The sequence below is a fragment of the Hemibagrus wyckioides genome, linkage group LG16, assembly GCF_019097595.1.
Source record: "Hemibagrus wyckioides isolate EC202008001 linkage group LG16, SWU_Hwy_1.0, whole genome shotgun sequence".
Taxonomy (NCBI): Eukaryota; Metazoa; Chordata; class Actinopteri; order Siluriformes; family Bagridae; genus Hemibagrus; species Hemibagrus wyckioides.
In genome coordinates, this window is record NC_080725.1 from 381,399 (window position 1) to 408,867 (window position 27,469).

Consider the following 27,469-nt stretch of genomic DNA (forward strand, 5'->3'; position numbering starts at 1 on the left):
AAATAGTAATGGAGTGTGAAATCACTGTGAGCCAAAAACAATAACAATGCCTTTTCCAAACCAGCTTCATGATTAATAAACACGTTCTCGCCCCCACACTCATACACGCACAGAAATGAAGATGTTCCGATGTGTCTGATGAGACCTTTTTTTGCTTACCAATAAATTTGATTTACAGTGCTCAGTCTGTTGTAAAGATGGTTTTGAATGTACTACAGAGTCAGAAATTTATCAGAAGAAGAGAGACAGGGGTCTTATGGATGGAGGTGACAAAAAATATAGATCTGATATTATTTATATTTTTTAGATGTAAGCTCAGATGATGCATGGTCATGAGATGAGTGCAACAAATCTGAGGTCCTGTTGGAAATCTACTTGCAGTGACAAAAACGTGTGTGTAATCTTGTCTTCAGGATCTATATCCAACATGCTATACACAATCTCTCACTGATTTGTATGTATCCCTGCCAGCTTCACTTCTCTCAGCTCTGTGCTTAAGTCAAGGGCACAAAAACAAAAGCAAGCTGCCTTCATGAATTTTTTGTCGTAGATAGGAACCGCAATTACAGAGACTGGAGTTAGAATAAACATTGCAGCTTCTCCTCCAAATGATTACAAGCAACTGCATGAAATTTCATTCCTTCACCCACCCCACCCCACCCCCCACCCCCCTCCTTTCTGGATTAGTAATTAGATCCTGTGGGCTGATCAATAACACCTTGACAGCGATCCAATAGGCACACAGTGACTTTGCAGGGAATTTGACATCTAGAGTCGGGACTTAAAAGAATCATGGATTGTACCAACGGAAAATTGATGCAGATGCAATTGCTACTAAATGCCAAATATTGATGCAAAATGGGTCTGCTTGAGTGAAACTGTCAAGAAACTGAGCACAAAACAAACTATTTCTGAAAAAGAATAAAATGTCTGATGAAGGCAAATACCCAAGGATCTCCTAACACACAGTGCAAGAGAGGAAAAGTCTGAGTTTTCACACAATAACACTGCTCTTTGACAGGCTGAACAGAAGAAATGACATGTGCAGCCTCACATTAAAATGCCTTTGCTATTTTTTGCCTCACAGCTTGGCCATTTCTGTTTCTATTCCCACTTGCCAAAAAAAAAAGAAAATGAAAGAAATGGAAAGAAAAAGAAAAAGAAAAAAAAACAGTGACAAAGCCCAGATTTTTCAGAACAACCTCCCAATATCAGGATTTTCCCACTAAGATTAATGTCTGTAATGTGATGATACAGCACTGCAGGTCCAAAAGATGATCTATCAGTCAGTCAAGTCTTTTGTCCCCAGTTAATACAATCCAACATTCTGCAATCCTACAGGGTGACCTCACTGTCTGCAAAACCAAAGATAAATGACAGCAATGAGATGGGAAGACATGGGCGTCAAAAGAAAAGCATTCACATGGACTGGAGAACAAGAGAGACAACACCATTCCTATTTTGTTTTGTTTTGTTTTGTTTCATGTAAACCAACACCAAGACCCACCTTGTTTTTTGGCCATTGCCACCCCTGAGCCTGGCAGTCTGGCAGGTACAGTCTTGGTCCCTGGAGGCCTTACAGTGGACTCTAACTGATGAAACTTGTGCACTCTGTCCCTCACCAGAACTGCACCGTCTCTGTGTGCGTAGCCTAGCCTGGGCCTGCGCCAGCCCAGGTCTTTCTTTTGCATTATGCTATCGATTTCGGCCACCAGATCCGCGTGGGCCTCCGTGGGATTATACTTATGCACATGGACAATGTCCTCCCTCTCCCCTAGGATTTTGGAGAGAAGGGAATAGAAGTCACCTGCACGGGGAAAAATAGAGTGGAAAGACAAAGATGAAAGAGAAAGAGAAGTGGAAGAAGAAGAGCAAGAAGAAGCAGAGGAAGAAGAACAAGAAGGAGAAGAAGAAGAATGGTCCATGTGAATAGAGCTGCAGGGGAGTGTCATCAGACTGTCTCTCTGAGAGTGGATAAGACGTACAGCACTGTAGACAGCAGACGAGGAGTGATGGAGAGAAACAGGATTATTTATCTGTTTCTAAGTGTGAGAGCACACCAGTGCTGATAAGGACATTATGTACATGGAGTATGTGTTGTGCACACCATGTGGATTCCCCAGCTCACCATGTTTCACTCCAAACCATTACAATAATGATCAAATAACCTCACTAATTACTGCAAATCTGTACAGCCATCACAATTCAGTTCAGTTTGCCTTAATACAATTTAAAAATCATTTATGTATCTGAATGCATCTTGAGGTTTGATTTCTATAGTCTATGAGTTTTAAATAATATATACTGAATATACCTAATATACTCACTTGCTGTATTGTCATATAATTATCCATCATAAAACTCACTAGGGTTAATATATTTCCACTTTTTAAATAAGTGTGCTCATGATTGAAGCAGAATCTTTCAAGAAATCAAAGATTTTCTCTTAATTCTCCAAACCAGACTAATTACTGCTTTATTCGCTGACACGACCCTAAAATCATATTCTAATAGGCCAGAGAATATGCATGGCCTTTCTTCCTAGGGAGGCTACTTTGTATTCAGCACGCTAGATGACAGGTCATTTTGCAGGAAAAGGTCAGCACGTCATTAGGAAACACTACTTTTCATCCAGCCATGTTTGATGAAGGCTTCGCAAATGCTTCATGACTACTGCACAGCTAGCACTGTATTTATAGAGGACACCTCAAATCAGCAGTCAATTAACACAAATCATCACAAACACAGTAGAGAGCGTCCCTAACACTCAGAACAGAGCATCAAAATATTTGTTTATTTGTACATGTGTATACTCTATTTGCACCTTCAGCCCCATCCCACTGCTCCTCAAGACAAATCACCTCCACTTACTGATTGGCCACTTCCTCTGAACAAGCACTGTGGCCCGAAGCCCCACCCCCTGTGATGTATGATTAGAGGTCGCTTCTTATTTATTGAGCCCATCAATCAGAGGCTGGCCAGCAAACACACCGAGACAAACCGCCTGACAGCTCCTGGATTTGTGTCCTAATAACAGCAAAGGCAAATATAGCAAGTGATTTATCAAGCTGTCCAGCCGTGAGCTTAAGAGCCTGGAGATAATGAGTGTCACAGCTTTAGCCGGCTGCTGTGGAGACAGACAGAGAGGTGCAGTCACACTTAGACGTGTCCTTTTCCCCATCCTCACCTACGGCTCTAACTGTCACAAGCAGCCAAGGGCCAGATACCTGGTCAGTGAAAAGCCTCTGAGCCATATCAAAAAAGTGCAGTCTGAAGCTTACATCAAATGCAACACCACGCTGTCTATTATTAATGATTTCACTTCTCACTCACAAGAATCTAAGCACATTTATTAGTTGCCTGCACTTTTGCTGGAAAGCATCTCTACAGAATACCTGACAGAAAAACAGAAATTAAAAAAGCAATGTATATTTGTTGATTAATAAAATCTGCATAGACAGTCTGAATCACCAAATAAATGAACTAGTTACTCTTTATAGGCTTTTAGATGAATGGTATTATTAGGACTTGACCTAGTGAACTAGCATTAGGATTTGTTTTTGATAGAGACTACAAATTAGTTCTGTAAGGGCTTCTTCTTAATCCTGTAAAAATAAATCTAATTACTTAACACATCAGAGCTGCTTATTATTTGTGTCCATAATAAATGTTTTTTTTTCTCTCTCTTTTTAAACAGTAGGAAGACACGAGGTGTCCATCAAACGAGGGGAAGAGTAAAGGATTGCATCACCCAATTTATTTGAAAGCATGATTTGAGGAGTCTCTGAGCATGATTAAAGTAGAAGACTTACCAGACTCCTCTCCACCTTGTCCCATTTTATGATTTAAACTTGAACAGGAATCTAATTTAAATGCAGCCAGTGGATCCATTATAAGTGAACCTGAGGTCCCTTTCACACTCGGTCTTAGCATCCGTCTCAGGTGAAACCATCACAAGCGGACGGCAAAGACAAATACAGTGGATAAAAAATATACACACATCCCTGTTAAAATAGCATTTTCTGTGATGGAAAAAATTACAATAAAAACAAGAAGTTATATTAGATCTTTTCACTCGATTAAAAAAAAAAAACACATGGTGTGTATGTGTGTGTGTGTGACAGAATTAACCAATTATACTGAAACATATTGAAAATGACATGACATCTTGATTTATCCAACTGCTGAAGTTAAGCTATGCAAATAATTATAAAGCATGTAAAGGATCTCAGAGAGTGGTATAACAGAATACCTGGAAAGCAGGAATATCTGGCAAATGCTGGTCACATGTCTGTTCACAAGAATGACCCGAAAACGGCACAAAACGTACTATACTATGGTGAGATCAAGGTAGAACTTTTTGAGCATAATTCTGCCACAAGAACAAGACAACCTCTGACCCAAAGAATACAATACCCATGGAGAAGCATGGTGGAGGCAACAACACGCTATGGAGCTGCTGCTCTTCAGCTTGGACTGGGGTCATAGGTCAGACAAAGGGAATCATGGACAACTGCAAATACCAGTCTACAAATCCAACTTAATAAAGGAAGGACTTCAAGTGTAGATGATCTGTGTTTTGGATGAAATGGAGCATTTTTGCAAGGATGTTTCTAAAATGCTTCTGTTTAGTTTTTCACATGATTATTTTCATCTCACATTAATGGTGAAAAAAGAATCAGACCTAAATGAGGGTTGGTTTCATTTTTACGTCACAAAAACAAACAACAGGGGTGTGTAGACTTTAGATCCAGTGCAACTGTTCAAACACTTGGTGGTTCTCAAGCATCTCGAATGCTACACTGCTGACCGACTATGATCACATTTAGTCAGTAGTAAAGTTGCCAAAACTGGGGATTCAGCATGGCGGCGTGTTGAACAGACGTGTGGATTCACGCTCCAACAACATTCGGCAATATCTTCCTTAAACAGCCAAATTAATTTCTGAAACTAAACAGTCATATTAAGGTTTATGTGAGCATCATTTACACAGAATTACAACGCGCACAGTAAAGAAGAAACAAGGAAACCAAGACGATTTAGATACAGACTCAGCTAATCACCCAGCTAGTGTGACCCACGAGAGCAAAGAAGTTAGCGAAAATACTAGCAAAAAGGAAGAAAGTTGCCAAATCTACCCAAACCATCCCCAGATTATTTTCACAACATACCCACAAATACTAGTCTCATAAACATACACTCTATAAACACAGAGTTAAATATAACACAGTTTGAGTCATTTCATGCGTCTTTTATATAACAGACTATGCCATAACACACTTTAGGTTTACTGATCATGCACTGTTATGTGTCAATGCTGACATGCTGAGTTTATTCAATAACTCAGAGATGAGATCTTTATGACCCAAGCTATGGGTGATGTTTATTCTTATTTCTGGGTGGTTAAATCTGTTCATCATTATTTTTGAAAACACTTTAATTAGAAAATTAGATGGGGAAAAAATTATAGCGTGATAAGCAGAGCTCATGTTGAGAATGGAAAGAAGCACGCAGCTGAGACGAGACCTCGCATGGCTGGAATGCACATTTTAATAGAGAGATTTAATTAATATAATGTATGCATAGTGCCCAAAATCAGCCCCTTATATATATCACAAGTAAGGCTGGATAGTTCAAAAGCAGCTCAATTACACAAGAAAACCCTGAATCTAGTGATACTGCTGATTTAATGTTGCCTGGATGCATCAGGACACATGGCTCTTCCCATTAGAAAGGTATTTAACGCTGTCTGCTGTGGATCTAATCACCGGAGATGGGTCTTAACACCAAGTCTGAATGAGGCCTGAGATTCTGATTCATCAACCCCTGTCTAGAAATCCATCAATGGAGAGTGTTTAGAAGACCACCACTGGCCAGGCATTGTTTGAATGATGACCTATTTTCAGCACAGCAGAGAAAAGACACGACGCTGATACATTCACTGCCGTTGCAGTGATATGAAGAACCTAAACGATACCTGATAAAGAGGCCAATGAATGTAGCTACAAGGTAGTCATGAAAGATAGCAGGAAGCACATTTTTCATACACATTTACACAATAGTTAACTAGGTTTCTCTTTCTAATCTTGTTCTGCGGTGAATGTTACAGCTGGGGTTTAATATTGCACGAAGGCAGCTTCTATTAGTTATTCAGTAATCCTGTTCTGTGAAAAGCTAATGAGGATGTGCTGGGCAATAACAAAGCAAAAGGCAGATGGGCTTGCATCTATTCTAATCCTCAGAGATTACTTAGCATCTTTGATTCATCACCACTCTGAAAGCAAGACGCTGACTGAATTAGTGCAAATCTCAGGAATGCATTCTTTTAAGCCTGTTTTGTCCAGGTTTAAGATAACTGTTTGTGGAAACGGAGATCTTCAGAGACTGTTAACCCTGTTATTGGTTTAGGAAACCAGACGGGTTTTTGTCGAGAGTAACGCAACAAAAGAAGTGAAATAAACTGCAGCTGCTAGAGGAATCGATTCCGAGTGAGCACAATGACAGCATAGTTGAAGGACAATCCGAATACTTGGACACCGTAAATTCTGAAATGACTTCAGTATGTGCACTGATCAAGGGGAATATAAAGTGTCACAGAAGGATGTATAAATAGATGGCAGCCAATGGAGGCAGAGAGAAAATACATCTTTGCTGACCAATGAGGCTGTCAAGCTCATAGTCCGTGACTCTTCAGTTTGGAGGAGCCATGGCAACAGAGCAAATCTGTTTGGCAGTGAAACATATGAGAAGTGAGAAGAAGCCCTTTAGCATGCATGCCTAACAGAATTCTGGCCAATACCTCACCGGTATGATGTGTTAAACTAGTGTGATGATATAGGATTTTGATAATATAGGATTTGATAAACGGTAATATAATTGTGCGTTTGTGTGTGTGTGTGTGTGTGTGTAATACGGCTGCTCAGTATTATCACCTAATTTGCTGTTTGGTGCATTTTCTTTATTTAATAATATTAACCTATATCCTCATACTTGCATGCAACTCATAATAATGACATGCAGCCATATAATCAAAACTCTGATCCACTGTATGAACCATGAAAACAGTAGATTATACCTCAGCTGAATTATGACTTGCTGTTAGCTGTGTTAGCTTAGCGTGTTTGCTTACAGTATGGCCTGTTCAAACAGAGTAGCAGAAGACTGACAGGATTTACTCTTCATGTGGAAAAGAACAGGAAGAAAACTCCACAGTGTAATCAAAGCACAAAAAGAATCTCTTGGATTGTGTAAGCACTGGGGAACATCTCATGTGCAGACTGACTCTCAGGATCGTTCCTCAGCTCACTGTGAATGAAGTGTTTTAGCAGTTCGTGACTCAGACGTAGACCGTGAGCACAAGAGACACTGGGTGTGTAGGTGGGGCTCTCCGAAAGGTGTCAGCACGATAACAACAACAATTTGGATCTAAATCTCTTATGCAACTTTAATAAGATGGTTCAACTTTTTGTTTGTTTGAACTTTCCACTCGTTTTGTTGTCTGCACTACTGGTCTGCGAGGCTAAATCCAACATGTGTACATAAAGATTGAGTTTCTTTTCCAGCCACTGGGTTGAACTGTATCTGTATCCGGTTTGAGAGTGTGCCATCATAAAACACTACCTAAAACTACCTAAAGCTCACTGGAGCCACTCGGGCGGTGACTAAAACCCAAAAATGAAAAGATTTAAAAAAAAAAAAAAAAAAAAAAAAAAAAAAAAAAAAAAAAAAATCAAACTATCAAATCTCATTTGATGCTAAACTGTGTGTGGCGCAGCAGCAGATCTTCCTCACAGGGTCACCTACTGAGTGTGAGACACGGCAAATTAGTTTTAATGACAGCGTATGCATCAATGGCCATGCATGCTAACACCTTAGTGAAACTACAAAGAAGTGCAATCATTTACAGAAAATGGTCAACTAAAGAAAAAAACAGACATTTAGGCCATTCCTGTGGATAAATCTCAAATGACATTCTACAGTCTGTATGTAGAGCACTATGAAGGGCACACAGCTCCATTATATTACATTTTATTTAGGGCATTTAGTCAATACAAAGCTATTTGAGCTTCAATCTAACACATGCAGTAGGTGAAACCATGATGGGAAAAGATAAAGGAAAAGATTACTGTGGGCAAATAAATTAATGTATGTCTTGTAATTCTGCCAGAATGAAAAGCAAGACAGTCACTACCGAACATCTGTTTGGCCAATCAACAGTCTGTGCATTTCTTTTCAAGTCCGCCCATCTTAAATATCACCTCGGGGAGTTGTTCCTTGCCACCATTGCCTCAGGCTTGCTCAAAAGGGATAAAAAAGGGATAAAATAGTAACTTTAAACTTTTTAATTTTTTCTCAATGTTTCTATACGTCTGTAAAACTGCTTTGAGACAATGTCCATTGTTAAAAGTGCTATACAAATAAATTGAATTAAATTGAATTGAAAATACAGAATGGCTGGCATGGCAGTGGAAATAGTGGACTAGTCATGCCATAAATTCCACTGGGAAAACTTAATCATTTAACTTCTTTACTTTCTTGGTGTAAATTTCTGAAGAATATGTGAAAGTCAGTGATTACACAAAGCAAACTGAAATCTGAAAATCTCACTTCTAGAACCAACTGACTCGTAGGTGTGAATGACTTTCATGCCAGAAGGGGGCTTTAATCTCAGTTTGACAAGTACATCCACAGTGTCCAGCCCAATCTCATAATCCACTATAAACTCCTGTAACGTTCCCAGTTATCATTTTCTATGTCCCTGGTAAAATGTTGCTTGACATGTATTGTCTCAAGTCTCTCTCTGCTGCTGCTGATAAGAAATGGAGCATTTTAAAAGAAAAACATGCAACACAAATAGAGGATGAACCTCAGAAGGGCCACTAGTGAAATCTGATGGTTTATAAACACCCGGGGCAGAGTCTGGCCCTGTTCTATAGATCCGCAGGCCAGCACGTTCTCTACCCTCAGAGGACAAGCTCATGCTCCTTTAGTGATAACAACAGCACTCTGCGTTCAGCCGGAGCCGGTTATCACACGCCGCTCGCCACAGATCATCTGAAATTACAGAAGTCGGGATCCTAACACTAATCCGTATGTGTGAGGGATTTTAAATTGAGGGTACTATTAAACACTAACATTTGGATTAGGTGTCATGGCTGTTAGTCACATCACTGCATTCAAAAACAAAGAACACATCCTGAACAACAGCTTAACAATGTTTACTCCTGTTGTTAAAGCCTCTATTGTGAAGATTCTGGCCTTAAAGCTGTGACAAGGAAAAAAGCAAGAAAACGCACTGTGTTCACCTGTACAGTGTACAGTGTTCACCTGCCTGCAGAGGATCCGAATGATAACAGAGCAGTAGTGACTGTGAGCGCTTTTTCATTTAAAGAATATAGGAAAATATATGTTTTGCCAATAACACAATCATGAATTTAAATATAAACAAAAAATTATTCATAGTCTAGATAAGTCAGTGAATAACTGGAGTTTTTTTTTTTTTTTAAATGTTTAAATTTTTGTTGTAAATGTAAGCATTTAAACTAGTAAATCAACTGAGTAGTCGCATAACATTGATAAACGCTACATGCTTTTACTTTCTTAACTTATACAAGTAGTGTTTTTACTCCCACCACTGGTAGGTTACTGGCAGGTTATGTAAATCAGTCACCTTGCTGATAAATATTTATTTGGTGGCTTGTATGGTCGCAAATTGCACATAATGCTGTCCTCCCACTGAGCTGTTTTTATTCAGATCCAAGACTGGAGAGGAGACCCCCCGTCGATTGTCTTACTGTCCGCACGTGACCTTTTTTTAAATCACCACATGAATGCAATGATGCTTTTTAACAGCTCGTCTATCAAACAAGCTGAACCCCGGTTCAAGGTGAGGTCATGAAGCATCCTGCACATGTTCGGAGACACTAATGAAAGCAGAATATTTTTGTCTAACTTGTGTCAACACTGCGTATCATCTGTGTAACCCTGGTAACGTACAAATGTTAAGGAGTGTTAAAATATGCTTCTATGTTGTAGTACATTTTACTTCATTATATATTCCGTTTCAGCGGCGGCGTCCTTGAGTATTTGCCGCATTAGCAACAAGCAATCAGAAGTCTTCTCTGTTATGCTGATTACACGGTGATGCTGCCGTGCTCTCGGCCTGGAGTGAGCTCTCAGCAGGTGTGTGAGGATTAAAGGCCTGCGTCCTGAAACCGTTCCTAAAAAAGCAGTTAACAATTCAGACGCCAGCTTCACGACATCAAAGCGCACTGCCCTGATCTGCATTCACTCCACTCTTATCTCTAGTTATCTATAGCTCATCTGGGAAGGGGAAAAAAGTGAAATTAGATTTTTTTTTTTAAAAAAACAGAACAGATAAAAAGAGAGCCTTTAGTCTTTATTTGCCCGTCCCTAAACCTCAAAGCTCAAAGTGATGCAGCCAAATCCTTACACACAACTTGGTTTAAAGAAGCTCAACAGTGAACGTGACACCAATCTGTCACGATTTACCCCAGAGAGCAAGAAAAATAAAATCAAAAAGGAAGCTCCTCGGGGAGAATTCCTGCATCCTCACACACCAGAGCGGTTACCAGGGCAACACTGCTCTAAACATCAACCTTGGGCATAAAAAAATCTGTAGTCACTTAAACTGGGTTTACAGCCTGCAGGCAGAAAGGAGCACCTCCACATCTAACGAGAGCTGCACAGCTGAATAACCGCTAATAGCCACTGCAGAATCATTTATCTTCTGTTTCTAATTGCACCTTGTGATGTTACTGTACACCTGATTTTTTGAGATGCTACTAAAAGCAGCTTTTTTCGGGCTTTTTTTAACAGAGGGCATAATGATGTGTTTCAGTTCAGTCTATGATCATCAGCAGGCTCGGTTTCTCATTAGCACAGTAATTTGTCATCACTCTCGAAGTCTACTCACCCTGATCCAGAACCTCCTCCTCCTCCCTCTTCGGCTGCCGGAGCGCGGCATCATCTTCTCCGTCTTTGAAAAGGAGGAGAGAGAAACCATCAAATGACCTAGAAATGAGTCTGATTCGCATGTAATGAAATCAGAGCAGGAGTGATTCATAGGCAACTGCGCAGTGAACATTCAGAATCTGCTGTCGTGAGTATGCTGTTTAAAGAGATTTTCCTAAAATCAGCAAGGGCTTGCTTCTTTTGCTTCCTGCGTAAAAACGGTCCCCTTCATAATGATCGGCTCTCTTGAATGAAAAAAACAAAAAACAAAAAACAAAAATGAATGCAGAAATTTTGTGAGCCATGTCCTGTAGAGAAAAAGAGCACTAAATCCTGTCACATAATGGCTAACAACATTTTAGGCACTTTGTCCAAACCTCTGTGCAGAACATTTTCGGCTCTATAATTCTCAGGTTTGTGTATGTGTTAAAATTTATACCACGTATTTTCAGGAGGATTCTCTTCCAGTAACTGTGATGAAGCGCAAAATCACTGCCTTGCAATGATCTTCAACCACTTATAATAAACAGGAAGTATGTTTGGTTCTTCATCTTCTTATTTATGGGTAAGTATAGGGACTGATTTATATATCAGATTTTCCTATTTCAAATATTCCTTAGGACTCTTAAGAATGTATTTTTGAGAGACTCGTTAAGATTATTAATTATTAAAATTGAGAATGATTTTTAGCATATATATATATATATATATATATATATATATATATATATATATATATATATATATAGTATTGTTCCAGTATTGTTCTAGAATGTAGAAAATAAATCCCTAAACAAAAAACATTGCATTAAAAGGTGTGTCCAAACTTTTGACTGGTACTGTATATATATATATATATATATATATATATATATCTTTTTTGTTTAGGGATTTATTTTCTACATTCTAGAACAATACTGGAGATTTCAAAACTATGAAATAACACATGGACTTCAGTAATCCATATGTAATGACAACAAAAACCAGTCAGTTGTTATTTTAAGACACGAAGGTCAGGTGTTCTGGAATAGTTCTTGCAAGAACAGTATTGTCAAGTGCATTTGCAAAACCCATCAAGCACCATGATGAAACTATCTCACATGAAGACCATCCCAGTAAAGCAAGACCAAAACTGACCTCTGCTGCAGAGGAGAAGTTCATTTAGAGTGACCAGCCTCAGAAATCACCAATGAACAGCGCCTCAGATTAGAGGCGTTATGAAGGCTTTACAGAGCATCAGTAGCAGACATATCTCAATATCAACTGTTTAAAGGACATTATTGTGGATTTCGGCCGCCTTCAGCATTGATTCCAGAAAAACCATGGAATTTCAACTATTTTCCTTTATACATATACACTATACTGCCAAAAGTATTCGCTCACCCATCCAAATAATCAGAATCAGGTGTTCCAATCACTTCCATGGCCACAGGTGTATAAAATCAAGCACCTAGGCATGCAGACTGTTTTTACAAACATTTGTGAAAGAATGGGTCGCTCTCAGGAGCTCAGTGAATTCCAGCGTGGAACTGTGATAGGATGCCACCTGTGCAACAAATCCAGTCGTGAAATTTCCTCACTCCTAAATATTCCACAGTCAACTGTCAGCTGTATTATAAGAACATGGAAGTGTTTGGGAACGACAGCAACTCAGCCACGAAGTGGTAGGCCACGTAAACTGACGGAGCGGGGTCAGCGGATGCTGAGGCGCATAGTGCGAAGAGGTCGCCAACTTTCTGCAGAGTCAATCGCTACAGACCTCCAAACTTCATGTGGCCTTCAGATTAGCTCAAGAACAGTGTGCAGAGAGCTTCATGGAATGGGTTTCCATGGCCGAGCAGCTGCATCCAAGCCATACATCACCAAGTGCAATGCAAAGCGTCGGATGCAGTGGTGTAAAGCACGCCGCCACTGGACTCTAGAGCAGTGGAGACGCGTTCTCTGGAGGGACGAATCGCGCTTCTCCATCTGGCAATCTGATGGACGAGTCTGGGTTTGGCGGTTGCCAGGAGAACGGTACTTGTCTGACTGCATTGTGCCAAGTGTAAAGTTTGGTGGAGGGGGGGATTATGGTGTGGGGTTGTTTTTCAGGAGCTGGGCTTGGCCCCTTAGTTCCAGTGAAAGGAACTCTGAATGCTTCAGCATACCAAGACATTTTGGACAATTCCATGCTCCCAACTTTGTGGGAACAGTTTGGAGCTGGCCCCTTCCTCTTCCAACATGACTGTGCACCAGTGCACATAGCAAGGTCCATAAAGACATGGATGACAGAGTCTGGTGTGGAGGAACTTGACTGGCCTGCACAGAGTCCTGACCTCAACCCGATAGAACACCTTTGGGATGAATTAGAGCGGAGACTGAGAGCCAGGCCTTCTCGTCCAACATCAGTGTGTGACCTCACAAATGCGCTTCTGGAAGAATGGTCAAAAATTCCCATAAACACACTCCTAAACCTTGTGGACAGCCTTCCCAGAAGAGTTGAAGCTGTTATAGCTGCAAAGGGTGGACCGACGTCATATTGAACCCTATGGATTAGGAATGGGATGTCACTTAAGTTCATATGCGAGTCAAGGCAGGTGAGCGAATACTTTTGGCAATATAGTGTATATACACAGGGGTTGGACAATGAAACTGAAACACTGGCCAATTTAGTGTTGGAGGTTTCATGGCTAAATTTGACCAGCCTGGTGGCCAATCTTCATTGATTGCACATTCCACCAGTAAGAGCAGAGTGTGAAGGTTTAATTAGCAGAGTAATAGCACAGTTTTGCTTAAAATATTGCAATGCACACAACATTATGGGAGACATATCAGAGTTCAAAAGAGGACAAACTGTTGGTGCACGTCTCGCTGGCGCATCTGTGACTAAGACAGCAAGTCTTTGTGATGTATCAAGAGCCACGGTATCCAGGGTAATGTCAGCATACCACCAAGAAGGACGGACCACATCCAACAGGAGCAACTGTGGACGCAAGAGGAAGCTGTCTGAAAGGGATTGTATCCAAAAAATATAAAACCACAGCTGCCCAACTCACTGCAGAATTAAATGTGCACCTCAACTCTCCTGTTTCCACCAAAACTGTCCGTCGGGAGCTCCACAGGGTCAATGTACATGGCCGGGCTGCGATAGCCAAACCTTTGGTCACTCGTGCCAATGCCAAACGTCGGTTTCAATGGTGCCAGCAGCGAAAATCTTGGGCTGTGGACAATGTGAAACATGTATTGTTCTCTGATGAGTCCACCTTCACTGTCTTTCCCACATCTGGGAGAGTTACGGTGTGGAGAAGCCCCAAAGAAGCGTACCACCCAGACTGTTAAATGCCCAGAGTGAAGTATGGGGGTGGATCAGTGATGGTTTGGGCTGCAATATCATGGCATTCCCTAGGCCCAATACTTGTGCTAGATGGGCGCGTCACTGCCAAGGACTACCGAACCATTCTGGAGGACCATGTGCACCCAATGGCTCAAACATTGTATCCTGAAGGCGGTGCCGTGTATCAGGATGATAATGCACCAATACACACAGCAAGACTGGTGACAGAGTGGTTTGATGAACATGAAAGTGAAGTTGAACATCTCCCATGGCCTGCACAGTCACCAGATCTAAATATTATTGAGCCACTTTGGGGTGTTTTGGAGGAGCGAGTCAGGAAACGTTTTCCTCCACCAGCATCACGTAGTGACCTGGCCACTATTCTGCAAGAAGAATGGCTCAAAATCCCTCTGGCCACTGTGCAGGACTTGTATCTGTCATTCCCAAGACGAATTGAGGAAGAATTCAAAAGGAGGCCCTACACCATACTAATGAATTATTGTGGTCTAAAACCAGGCATTTCAGTTTCATTGTCCAACCCCTGTATATATATATATATATATATGTATATGTATAAAGGAAAATAGTATCTATTGTGTGTGAACTTCATGGTGTCAACAATTCTGGGGGTCATTTTCCATGTTCATGATCATGACAGAAAGTCCCAGGTGTAGTGTCTAAGTGGTCATGTTACTGTCCAAAACCTCGATGTGTGAGTAAGATGGACATCAGTGTCGTCAGCCTTCAGCTTGGGAGCTGTCCTGTTATTACTGAACTTGGGAGTTTGTGAAAATGAACTACTACTAAATTCAGTAAAAATGAAGGAAAAAAGTAAAAGTATGCATAACACAGAAGGGAGTCTGTGTGTACCTTTATGCTCTGAGCCATGCTTCATAGACATCATCTGGTCCGGACTGACAGCAATGGGGACGTTGGCTTCGGCAGGAATGCTTCTGAACAAACTGCTGCTGCCATGGTCCATGCAGTCCATGTAAGGCACAGCATGCTTGCTGTCCATGTAGTACATGATGTAGAAGTTACACATCTCGTCACTGGAAGTGCCACTGGGGGGAAAAAAGGAGAGTGATTATCCATCACACATATCTCAGCATGAAATCCAGCCATTACTTTGCAGTATGACTAAAGCCACATTCAGACAGGGGTTGGTTTAACTCTTTGGATTTTTGTTGCGTCTGAGTATCATGCGAGTCGTTTTTTAAACATCTGGAAAGATGACATGGTATTTTACAGAGTATAAAGACACTCCAGGAAACCTTTTTTTGTCTATTGTGGAAAACTAACCAGAACCAAACTTAAAGAAGAGAACGTTAAAATACAGAATGAATTAAAAAGAACTTGACAGAAATCATGTTTACAGGGTTTCAGATAAGTTCTTGAGCTCTGAGCCCAGGTATACAGAACATACATGTTTGAGTCATGTGACCTGCTAATGATCAAACACAAGACACACTGCCACAAACCCAGCAGTTATAATAAAGGTCAGAAAATCAGTTTGTATTAATGTGAGGTGTATGTAGCAGCCATGATGTTTTTTTTGCATGATATACCCACTGATGTGATATAGCTGAAAATCTTATTCCATGTGAATAGTATTTAAGCTGAGCTCACCCAACAGCAGCAGACTTTGAATAATTTTTCTGACATGGTCACTTCTCCACATCTCACTCTGCTCAGTGGCATTTTAAGGTATCACATCTTTGCTAAGAGAAGAGGATGTGTGAATTTGTGTGTGTGACTGGTACTCTGGGTTGCTTCCCATGGGATGCGTTATATGGCACTCCGACGTCACCATTGTGCACATCCCAAATCGCCATGGCAACAAGAATGGCGAGGCAGACCCACGTAACACACAAACACACCCCACACACACATGTAGTCCCAGTCACAAAAGAGAATCATGAAAAATGCATGTTACCCTGGAGACAACTTTCTTTTGTGCTTGACGATTCTGCAAACACACTCAGCACGCACACACACACACACACACATATATATATATATATATATATATATACACACACAGTAACCAAGTAGGAGCTGTGACAGGGAGCCACACTGGGCTGGGCAACGGGCAGCACTAATGACCACCTGTCACACACTTGGCTGATGTGAATCTTAAGACAAGAGTCCAAAAGCACAGTGTGGAGGAGATGAAAACACAATTCTGCTACACACACACACTCTCCAACCTATAAACCTACTCACATTCTCATTACTGGGAAAGCTGATGAATAAAAAAAAGTGGTCGGAGAGAGCCATGGATTAATTCATCACAGAAATGGCATTATCCACTTAAATAGGCTGCTATTATGTGAAATGACTGCAGAACTAAAAAACATTAGAAAGAGAAAGAAATTCACAAAATTACTCACTCAGGCTTAAACTCACCCGATTTTTGTTTTAGAGGTTTTCCCCTCTCCGGTGAAAACGCAGCGAGCAGCTAGGATGTCTCCATATCTCACGTCAATGGCGTTGCTGGCTGGATAAAAGGCCTGGAACACACACACAACTGCTACTTAGACTGGAGGAAAAGATGCCACTGAGGTGCACTGTCTACTCACTTCACAATGTTTTGACAATTACAGCCATACAGACAACATTGTGTTAAAAAAACCCAGGAAATACAGGGAAGAGAAAAATATAAAGTCTGGTTTTTTTTTGTCAGCACAGAGCATCTTTTCTAAAGTAAACTAGAAACTCTTCAGCGCAGGTAAAGGCAATTTCATGGTTGAGGTAAGATTAATTTAAGAGCCCGGTGAATGAAATTCTTTTCATATTGTTGGAGTCAGAGCTCGAAAGTTGCTCGTTGTGGTCGGCCAAGGAGAAGCACAAAAAGTCAGGGGCAAGAGAAAGTAAGCACCACAGGACTGAGCACTGCTAGAAATGCTTCTATATAAAAATGCTCTATAGGTCCTGTTGTGAAAACACAAGTGGGAGTATTTCTTGATGTAAACACAAGCGTCTACTTGTTTTTCACCTCAGGAAGCAAACATTGGTTTACTTTTCCTAGAATAACACATACAGATATTTAGGCTACACTGCTGTCAAATCTGTTTTAACAGACTCAGAGCCATTCAGGTTGCTACCGCTCCGTTCTGCTACCGCTCCGGTCTGCTACCGCTCCGGGCTTTTACCGCTCCGTTCTGCTACCGCTCCGGTCTGCTACCGCTCCGGGCTTTTACCGCTCCGGTCTGCTACCGCTCCGTTCTGCTACCGCTCCGGTCTGCTACCGCTCCGGTCTGCTACCGCTCCGGGCTTTTACCGCTCCGGTCTGCTACCGCTCCGGGCTTTTACCGCTCCGGTCTGCTACCGCTCCGGGCTTTTACCGCTCCGGTCTGCTACCGCTCCGGGCTGCTACCGCTCCGGGCTTTTACCGCTCCGGTCTGCTACCGCTCCGGTCTGCTACCGCTCGCTTCTGCTACCGCTCCGTTCTGCTACCGCTCCGGTCTTTTACCGCTCCGGTCTGCTACCGCTCCGGTCTGCTACCGCTCGCTTCTGCTACCGCTCCGTTCTGCTACCGCTCGCTTCTGCTACCGCTCCGGTCTGCTACCGCTCCGGTCTGCTACCGCTCGCTTCTGCTACCGCTCCGTTCTGCTACCGCTCCGGGCTGCTACCGCTCCGGTCTTTTACCGCTCCGGTCTGCTACCGCTCCGGTCTGCTACCGCTCGCTTCTGCTACCGCTCCGGTCTGCTACCGCTCCGGTCTGCTACCGCTCCGGTCTGCTACCGCTCCGGTCTGCTACCGCTCCGTTCTGCTACCGCTCCGGTCTGCTACCGCTCCGGTCTACTACCGCTCCGGTCTTTTACCGCTCCGTTCTGCTACCGCTCCGGTCTGCTACCGCTCCGGTTTGCTACCGCTCCATTCTGCTACTGTTCCTGTGTTAAACTCTGCTTCTTCCCACGGGAAAATTAATAAACAGCATCATCCAGACAAGCAGCATTATCATGAAGGACATCCCAAAGATTTTAATGTAAACGTATTTAACATGCTTGGGGAAGGATGCTCCCTGTAAATAAAGATTAAAATCTGTCTGAATATTGACGCATATGATGAGTTTGCAGCCAGCACACACACACTGGAACAGGAACAGTTCTCCATCTGAGCAGTGCTGAACACAATAACACCATCACTGTGTAAACTCAGACTGAAGAGGAAATACAAGAGATTTACATTTTCTATTGTGTTATTTCAGTGAAGTTCTAGCCATGACTGAAAGTCTGCAAAATGTGTGACATTAAGTGGGAACATTTTAACTCCACTGAATATTTAAAATTACATTTTATATTTTTAGGTCTGGTCCATGTGCAGCACAGAGAAAGTGGTCATTAAGTGAAGTCTGAATAGTGGATCAAGGCAAGTCTGTCAAAAATCCTGCTGGCTCAAGGGCATAAAAAATGGATTTTAACTCTTTTTTTTTTTAGCTTTTTTGAAAGTAATGGGAATGAAACACGGATTTTCAAATATGATCTCACAAAAAGATAGATTATAATCAAGCCCATCAAGACTTCACTGGATTTATCTGACACTAAACCCCCTTCTGCACCGTGAAGTCAGGGATAAACGATCTTATCCGACAACGTGTAATCTATTTTGTCTGATTTATCATGATCTTAAAATAAGCTAGAGTGGAATAGGCAGAACTGTCAATAAACCCATCATGACATCGTTGTATAACTGATGGGTTTTCCTCAAATCACTAGGAGCAATGCAGTCAGGGATAATCCTATATCCAGCCTGTTTCACTCAATTTCTCTGAATTATATCCTTTCTAATAAGCACTGAATGTTCTGCTAAACCATGTGAACAATAATAAGAAATGAAAAGGCCAAAAGTGTTTTTTTCACAATAAAGTACTTCAAGAAACTGCAATGCAGAGCAAATGAGTCACACTGTGTTCCTTCATCCAGCATAATTTCCCAGGTACATATAAAAAAATCACCTTGGACTGCAAGCAGACTCTTGAAGAAGAAGAAGAAGAAGAAGAAGAAGAAGAAGAAATAAAGGCAGATGTTGTGTGCGTCATTCAGCTGCAGGATGCACTGACAGAACAAAAGAGCCGCTTCGTGTTTCTAATCCGTCTAATATTGTTACGTGCTTATGGCTCGGCTCAGCCGCTGCATCCTGCTGTGGAAGGAAGTGTAATTTCTCAGCACGGCCTGAACATGACATTTAATCCTGGCCTTTAACTCAGAGAGACAAGCCATCTGCCGCCAACAGGAAATACCGGGGAGACTCGTATCAATGGGCTACAGCGCAGGAGTCTACCAAGGGAACACTGGGCATGGATATGATGCTAGTGTACCATGCTCACATGCTCACGCCTAGGAACTAGAGAGCTTTAGCAGAGAATATTCACCTACTGGCATCTACTTCGAAGGATGGGAAAAAAAAACTGGAAAAGATTGAAGAAACCCAGAAATCTGAGCTCAGGTTCAAATTGCTATTAATTCTTCAGTAAAAGGTATTTACAGATTAAGCTGTGTATCTGTACGTTTTGCTCTGCATACCTGTGTGTGTGGTCGCCATGGTGAATAACTGTTATATTTTAATTAAATTGTTGTGTGAGTCTCAGTAGCGGGCCGTGCATTTCACACCTAGGCCTTCACTGGTGTCCTTCCTGAATTATTCCATGTCTATACCATCATTTTGATGCCACCATGGGCATCGCTAGGCCTTTTTCTACTCAGCCCTCCTAAAATTCTGAGATTCTCCATAAACTGTACACAAATTGGTGATCTCCTCAGTCCCAAATTTTATACAAAATCGGCGGCAGACTTCGGCTCCTCCCCGTTTTTCAACTCGTTCTTCAATCCACAGACTGCAGCGTCGCAGAGCGAGGATCAGAAGTGTGTGTGTGTGATCAGGAAGACTCGTATTTGGCTTGTTCAATACCCCAGTGATGCCAACTCGAAATCTGATTGGTTAATGGAACAGTTTCATTGCCACTTATTTTAAGCTCCGGGCGCCTGCACTATTGATTCTGAAGGCCTTAAGGCCGGGCGACACATGATGTCATCCACTGTCTGAAATATGATTGGATAAATACTCTTATCATAAATATACACTACTGGAAGCAGCGCAACCGAGAGAAAAGCTATGAAATGTAGAGAATAGACTACTGGGAATAATTTAATACACATTCATGGAAAATATATTAAATATATTAAAAGTCAGTGATTCAGATCACTGCTGTTTAGGCCAGCAGAGAAGGACTTACTGACCCTGACGGTCCACCACTGGTGAGTCTGTGCATAGAAATTATATATTAAAAAAAAAAAACACTGGAAAGTAAGTTGACCATCATTTTACTGCTTTATTCTGTGCTTGAAAGTTGGATTAAATAATTTTTGGTGTGAAGTGCGTTGTGTAACAGCTAGGGTTTTAAATTAACATCATATAGTCATTAATTTTAAAAGTTTATTACCTGCCCCAACAGCTGCCTCATGACTTTCATATTAAAATTATCATGAGTAAACACGTTTTCTATTTTTTCACAGGGAAAGCAGTGGAAATTTTTAGTCACAATAAATGCTCATATACTTCAGACCCGGAGGACTGAGATTAGGTTGTAACATGCTGGAATATTCCAAGATGAAATGCGATGAGAATGAGTAACATAAGCAGAGCAGGATGCTACATGGACATTTGGAGTACCTGTGGTAACTGTGGAGACTGACGGCCAATCAGCGTCCACTGTCCATTACGGATTCTGTAACCGCTGACAACTTTACCTGAAGCACAGACAGGAAAATACTTTTGATCAATCGATAGAAATTTTTAGCAAATTAAATAGTTTCTATTTAAAACGTGCGGTACAATGAGAAGAAAAGTACGTCAGAAACTCACCAAGGCGATGTGTGTGGGTTCTGAAGGCAAACGGGTACATCGGGTATGATAAGTAATTGCAAGCGATGTCAGCATTGGTTACTGTAAATGAAGGGACTTTAATTATTGACATACTGCATCATTGTACAAATTTAACTATCAAGGGAAAAAATGCACAGTGAGCTTTAAGACTGAGAATTCCCAATTTAAAAAAATCTGAAGGTTTGATCCCATCATAAACGCTTTCAATCAATATATAAACAGTGCCAGATTGGGAGGCTCCTTGTGTACCTGTCTTTCCTGGAGGGATGACGGTGTCGACGGACATCATCAGGTACATGCCTGCTATAAAGGGCTGCCTAGACAGGAAATGCAAAATGACATCAAATTCTCCTCTAAATCTTAGGATTCAATCATCTAAACACTGAAATGTTAAAAAAGGAAATTGATTTCATCCAAAATAGCATTCAGCCATCATATTATCAAGGATTTACGTACTTCATTTTGTGAGAGTGTAATCCCACAAGGCACGTCATGATTACGCTGAGCTTTTTGCACACGGATTTGTTCGGCTCTGCTAAATCTTCCTGCATTCCACAGGTTTTTAAAACCGTTTATTACAGAATGTGGGTCTGGAGTGACAGGTGTGTGGAAAAACAACAGGTCTGTTTTTGTTCTGCGATTCTAAAAACTGATGGAGCGGTGTGTGTAAGTAAAACACAAATATGAACAAGAAAAGGAGACAGAAGAGCTAGCAATCAGTCACATCCATCAGCTATCCACTGGCATCATTCACAGCAGCAGTGAGACCGGGACCGAGACGACACGCCGAACCCGGATCTGCTCTAACCACAGCTGCTCTGCCACTGATTATCAATTTATGTATTATTTTAAAAACTCCAGTTTTACAGCAGATACAAGTCCCTGCAGTAGATGTGAGATGGACTGAAATAGTAAATGTACCTCCTGCAGTGTGTCTGTTAATAAAGCAATCCACTGACTTTAAGCATAAAAGCATTTAAACCCTTAATTGTTTTTCTGCCTATTTAAAGCGGCATTTCTTTTATTTCCACAAGGAATGTCCAATTATTGCCACAACACCCTGATAATTGATGCAAGGCCCATAATTATATGCTTTATGGAAGTAAAAAAATAGCCTTAGGTTGATGGATCTCACAGCCGATACGACTTCAGTCAATATACACGGGCATTTTGTAGAAAAACAACCGCTTAAATAATTCAAACGCCGACGTTTTCCAATCTCATTATTACTTCCAATTAAATGCGACATGAAAGTTTACAAGCCTGGAGGGAATTCTGAAACTGAACAATTTTTCAAATGCAGTCATGCAAACAATCAATAACAGCATTAAGAAAAGGGATGACAAATAGAAACTTACGGTTTGGAAGTCATTCTTAGAGTAAGTCCTGAGCAGTCTTTATGGTGATCTGAAACCAAGACAAAACACCATCAGAACAAACCATTTCTCCTAAGATTTAGCTCATTCATTTGTGGCTTCACTAAGCAGAATCAGGCTGAAATAACAGCGGGGCCTGTGTTGGATTTAGTTAATTGCCTTCACTAAAAATCATTTAAAAAATTAAGAATAGAATGTGACAACGCTGAGCAAATAGTCTCAGTCTTAATGTAAAGTGTCAGCAGTTTTGCCCCAGAAGGCCATCTGTTCACATGAAATTATCCAGAAAAATGAGTAAAATTCTGGGTGAAATGTTAAAAATAGCTCAGCATTGTCAGGAGCTTCTCTGGAGCTGTTAGGCATTACACTGGAAGAGGTTTCTATAAAGGGGGAAAATCAGATTATTCATGAAGCTAGAATCTCATTTCCGTAGCTGCCTATTCTAATCACAGGGAGAATTATTGCATTTCGCAGCTACTACTGCTGTAAAAATTTTACTAGAAACTATCAATTGCTGTGTACGGACGACTACAGAAGATCTGATCAGAATCAGAAGGACCAGAGAGAATGTACTGATATAAAACACCATCAGAACAGAATTTTGATGTAATTATTGTAGCTTTGTGTTAATTAAATTATTTTAATTAAGTTTTTTATCACAGAGACTTTTATGGGAGATGGTCCACAAAATTAACACATATTTTTTCTTTGTTGTCTTCAGTGTTGAGCGATCAGCACAGGAAAGACTTTCAGCATGGGGAATTCTGACTTGTGCTTTCTTTCATCAGGACACATCACACTACCCCACTAATGATTATTTTTCTATAAGAGCGTATTTCATCATATTTCTATAAAGGTGACGCAATGGTGGCGCAATAGAAAAGTGCTCGCTCTAAGCTTGCTGGGATTGTGAGTCCAGCCGATGACACAGCCATCATGGACAGTGCTTCCCTGAACCTCGGTTATCCCACACTCTGTCCACTCCTCCACTGGCTGGCTCAATTAAACTAGTTTTTATTTGTTCCCATATATTTCGATTGGACTGAGGTCCGCTCGGTTATTTTGCAGGTTGGTCAAATGTTTAGTGAACAATGTCCACACAGATTTGGCTTCATGCATAATATATGTTTTAACCTGGAATGAGTGAGGCTAAAAACAAGGTCTGTGAGCTTAATTTTAAATATATTACTATTTTTACTATTGTTCAATATATTAATAAGTATTAAGTGACCATCATGTTCTCGTAAACCATTTTAAATGTATTTATTAAAAAAATACCATACATACAAAAATTTAGATCAATTCAGTCAAGGATTATTAAAGTGCCAGAAGAGAAATTAGTTTCATCTGATTTCTCAATATGTTTTCTCATCATTACTTGGCTGTGAAACAGCAGCACTGGGCCAGATTTCTGTCAGAACTCCTCAGCAACAGTGTGAGAGCTGAGCCACCGAGTTCCAGCCTGCTGTTGGGATCGTCAACGAAAACATACCTCTAAAGTTACGGACATCACCATAATGGATTTGCAGCACAAAGTAGGTAATCCTGGTATCTCCTCCGACTCTAAAGCCGACATCTGTGTAGGAAAAAAAGAATAAAGATGGCAGCACGGTGAGATCAGATAGGTATGTGAAATAAACAGCTGGAGAAAGCTGGAGAGGGAGAAATAAATGGTGGATGAGGAACCAATTACTGTCCTTTCTGTGGCTTTCTTTTCTGTACAGATTTGTTGATAAGAAGTCTCACTGGAGAGCAATTACAATGGTCCAGAGTAAATCCTGTGATTATTAATGATCTCAGAAGTTAGCTGTCTGAGCTGGGGTCATTGATAATAAGAGAGACAGTCTGATAAGAGTTTCAAAGAGGCATAGAGAGAAGAAAAAGAACTGACAAATGGAAAGAGATACTAAAAATAAGACAGAGACAGACATGGAACCTGGTCTAAAGACAGAGATTACCTTTAGGGAGCTTGGTGGGTGGAGCATTTCTGGCCCAGGCGTACATGATCTTGGCCTCGTCCTCACAGGTGCCCTGTTCTGTCCCACAATCCCTGCACAAACACAAACACACACACACACACACACACACACACACACACACACACACCCCGCTCAATACAACCACCTGACGCTGTTTCATTATTCACTCATCTATCAACACTGCTCTGAGCCCCAAAGGCTTTATAAATGATCACACAGCAAACATGTTTACAACATGGAGAGAATTGTGAGAGACATAATACCCAGTTATCACTACACCTTTACTATTAAACAATCTCTTGGCATTTCAACGCCAGAAACGTGAAAAATTAGACGAGTTAAAACAAAAATCTGTATTTATTTGCAAGGGAGAATGTACTGCCACTACACATCATCATGACAAAACATCAAAATCTCACATTTATTCAGCCTTTATGAACAGATATTTATTAAAGTCCCAGGGGACTTTGTGTACAATATTAAAAATGCTTGTGTGAGATCAAACATAAGCATTATATAAAACATTAAGCAATTGTTAACTAGAAAAAAACAATATCTGATCAAATTTGCCGATCAGATCGAGCTTTGAACTGCCCAGACAAGCCCCTAACATTCTAATGACCGAGTCTGATTCCAAAAGTTGACTACAGTGCATGATTCCAGTTGTTGACTGACCGGGTGAAAGCTGACGTGGTCTTCTGCTCCAAAGAGTGGATAATTATGAGTGGATAAAAAATAGTGGTGTCCAATAGCAAATGATACACTGTGTCCAATCTTATCTGCAAAGAGCCGGTGTGCCGTTCAAGCAGGAGCCACACCCGGTTCCACCTATTTAATCAGCTGATCTTGGCTTTCAATACACTCAGGTGTGGTTTCTGCTTGGCTCGAATGAAAACCTGCACCTACACCGAGCTTTTCCTGATCAGACTGGACACCGCTGCATTAAACTGTACAATCAGAATGTCCTGGGCCTGATGGAGACCGCAGATATCTGGAATATGTTTATTTAATTTAAAATGTGTTCGTCAAAATCTGGGTGCATGGCTGTCGTATAATAATGAATCAACTTAGCCTTGAACAGTTTTAATGTTGAAAGGAAAAATAATAAGAAACACCTAAAACTCCCAAAACAGATTTAAATAAACGGTGATTACTAAGATAATATAAAAAATTCTACTGAACTTTACAGTTTTATAAGCTACATAACTGTAACAGGGATGTGAAAAGATTTTCTCGGCTGCCTGATGTGCAGTAAAACAGACTATTCTTGGCTTAACTGCTCTCCAACAGGAAAAGTAGCATTTCAGGTTTAAGGAGATTACAGAAAGAGTTAGGAATGTTTCCTGCTGTGCTAAACAGAATATCAAACAGCACACACACACACACACACACACACACAGGCATTTACACACCACAATCACAGGAATGTTCTTCACACCTGGATTTTCATGATTTTTTTCTTAGAATTGTATTAAATCCTCTCTTCAGAGAACAACATTATTATTATACGTCATCTCACGGGAAGAAAAAGATCAAAGAGTGATGGAAACATTTAAAAATAAATTATGTAGAGGAATTAAATCATGTTACTACAATACACCTAGATAGATGTATCTAAATTACAATTTTTTGCTGCAGAAGACACTGTATGGACAAAAAAAAGGAAAGAAAGGGTTTTTAATGAACAATTAAAATCAACACAACCCTATCCAGGATACAGCAGTTACTGAAGGAAGGAAGGAAGGAAGGAATAGACATCTGCCATCATCTGCTGTTTGTACACTGTCAATAAAATAGCTGTGAACTTCACAACTTTACATGAGGTTATCCATGTAACTGTAACCTCATGTAGACTATAAACCATCAAAACCATGAGAAATGATGATATATGTATCACTATATTACATAACATAACACAAAACACTTCAGAGGTCATACTTTTCCCTTTAGAGTACGTAGACAGTGTTGATCATCAAAAAGTATTTTTATACCTCATGCTGGATTGAAAACGTTTTGAACGTGTTTCAACATTTTCACAAAAGTGGGCTTATTTTTTTATTTTTTTTTAAGTGCCATCTACATGGCCTATCCTGGCTGATTCCTATAACACAGTCTTTTGATATCTTTCCCAGCTCACTGGATTTGCTGCATTTGGGTGTGATAAGTCACATGACCTGGCCTATTTTTTATGCCTCTTTCCCCTCAATGATCCTCTGCAGCATTCTTGATTTTCGGAGCCCCACAGGCATTTCACACTGAATGTTTGATGCCGTCTGGAGGAATATGGAGCGGAATGAAGGAAGATTCATTTGTGTTGAAAAGCCGGTTCTGCTAACAAGAGCAAGGACAGATTACGAGAACGTCTGCCACAGTATCTATTCATACACCAAACCCAAACAGAGCATACACTTCTATTCAAAAGTACACATATAATCTGACAGTCTACAAAAGTGTGTTTGCCACCTCTGCATTTCATGGACAAAAATAACAGGGGCAGAGGACTAAGCTGTGGTCTCATTAGCGTGTTGGAAACGAGGCCGTGTTGTCTTTGCAGAGGCGTGGAACGGTCTGTCTAAATGTTCTGACGTGAAACAGTCTGGACTCAACCGTAATGTTGTTTTTGTGTTGCTCGTCACCCGGACTCGGGAGAGAAGAGAAAGAGAAAGACGGAGAGGCAGGGCTGTGAGTCGGATATGAGAAATCCCCCCACCCCCTCATCTAACCCACAAGCCCACAGGGCAGCTCTAACAACCCCTGTTGTCAAGCTGGATGTGGTTTCCCTGGTAACAGGCGGGTTTATTAGCGTCTTCCCCACTCCCTCTTCTGCTCGCTTTCTCTCTTCCTCTCCCAGGAGGACAAAGCATCATTTGCTGTTTCTGCTATGAGGAGCATTCAGACCAGAAAGGGCTGTTTGAGTTTCTTAATGGTGTATCACTAAG

General features: G+C 40.9%; 1 protein-coding gene across 3 annotated transcripts in view; it reads right to left on the reverse strand.

Moving 5' to 3' along the window:
* pam (peptidylglycine alpha-amidating monooxygenase) overlaps window positions 1-27,469 on the reverse strand; it is a 67,401-nt gene that overhangs the window by 17,390 nt on the left and 22,542 nt on the right. For 2 of the 3 annotated variants that reach the window (XM_058411329.1, XM_058411330.1), the window contains exons 6-15: window positions 24,510-24,601; window positions 24,044-24,127; window positions 22,534-22,582; window positions 21,425-21,492; window positions 21,155-21,235; window positions 20,963-21,039; window positions 16,697-16,800; window positions 15,158-15,351; window positions 10,937-10,999; window positions 1,508-1,807 (exon numbers count right to left, since the gene is read on the reverse strand). In XM_058411329.1, coding sequence (XP_058267312.1) covers window positions 1,508-1,807; window positions 10,937-10,999; window positions 15,158-15,351; window positions 16,697-16,800; window positions 20,963-21,039; window positions 21,155-21,235; window positions 21,425-21,492; window positions 22,534-22,582; window positions 24,044-24,127; window positions 24,510-24,601 — 1,112 coding nt within the window. The remainder of the gene's footprint in view (window positions 1-1,507; window positions 1,808-10,936; window positions 11,000-15,157; window positions 15,352-16,696; window positions 16,801-20,962; window positions 21,040-21,154; window positions 21,236-21,424; window positions 21,493-22,533; window positions 22,583-24,043; window positions 24,128-24,509; window positions 24,602-27,469) is intronic. The other variant, XM_058411331.1, reaches the window with a different exon arrangement.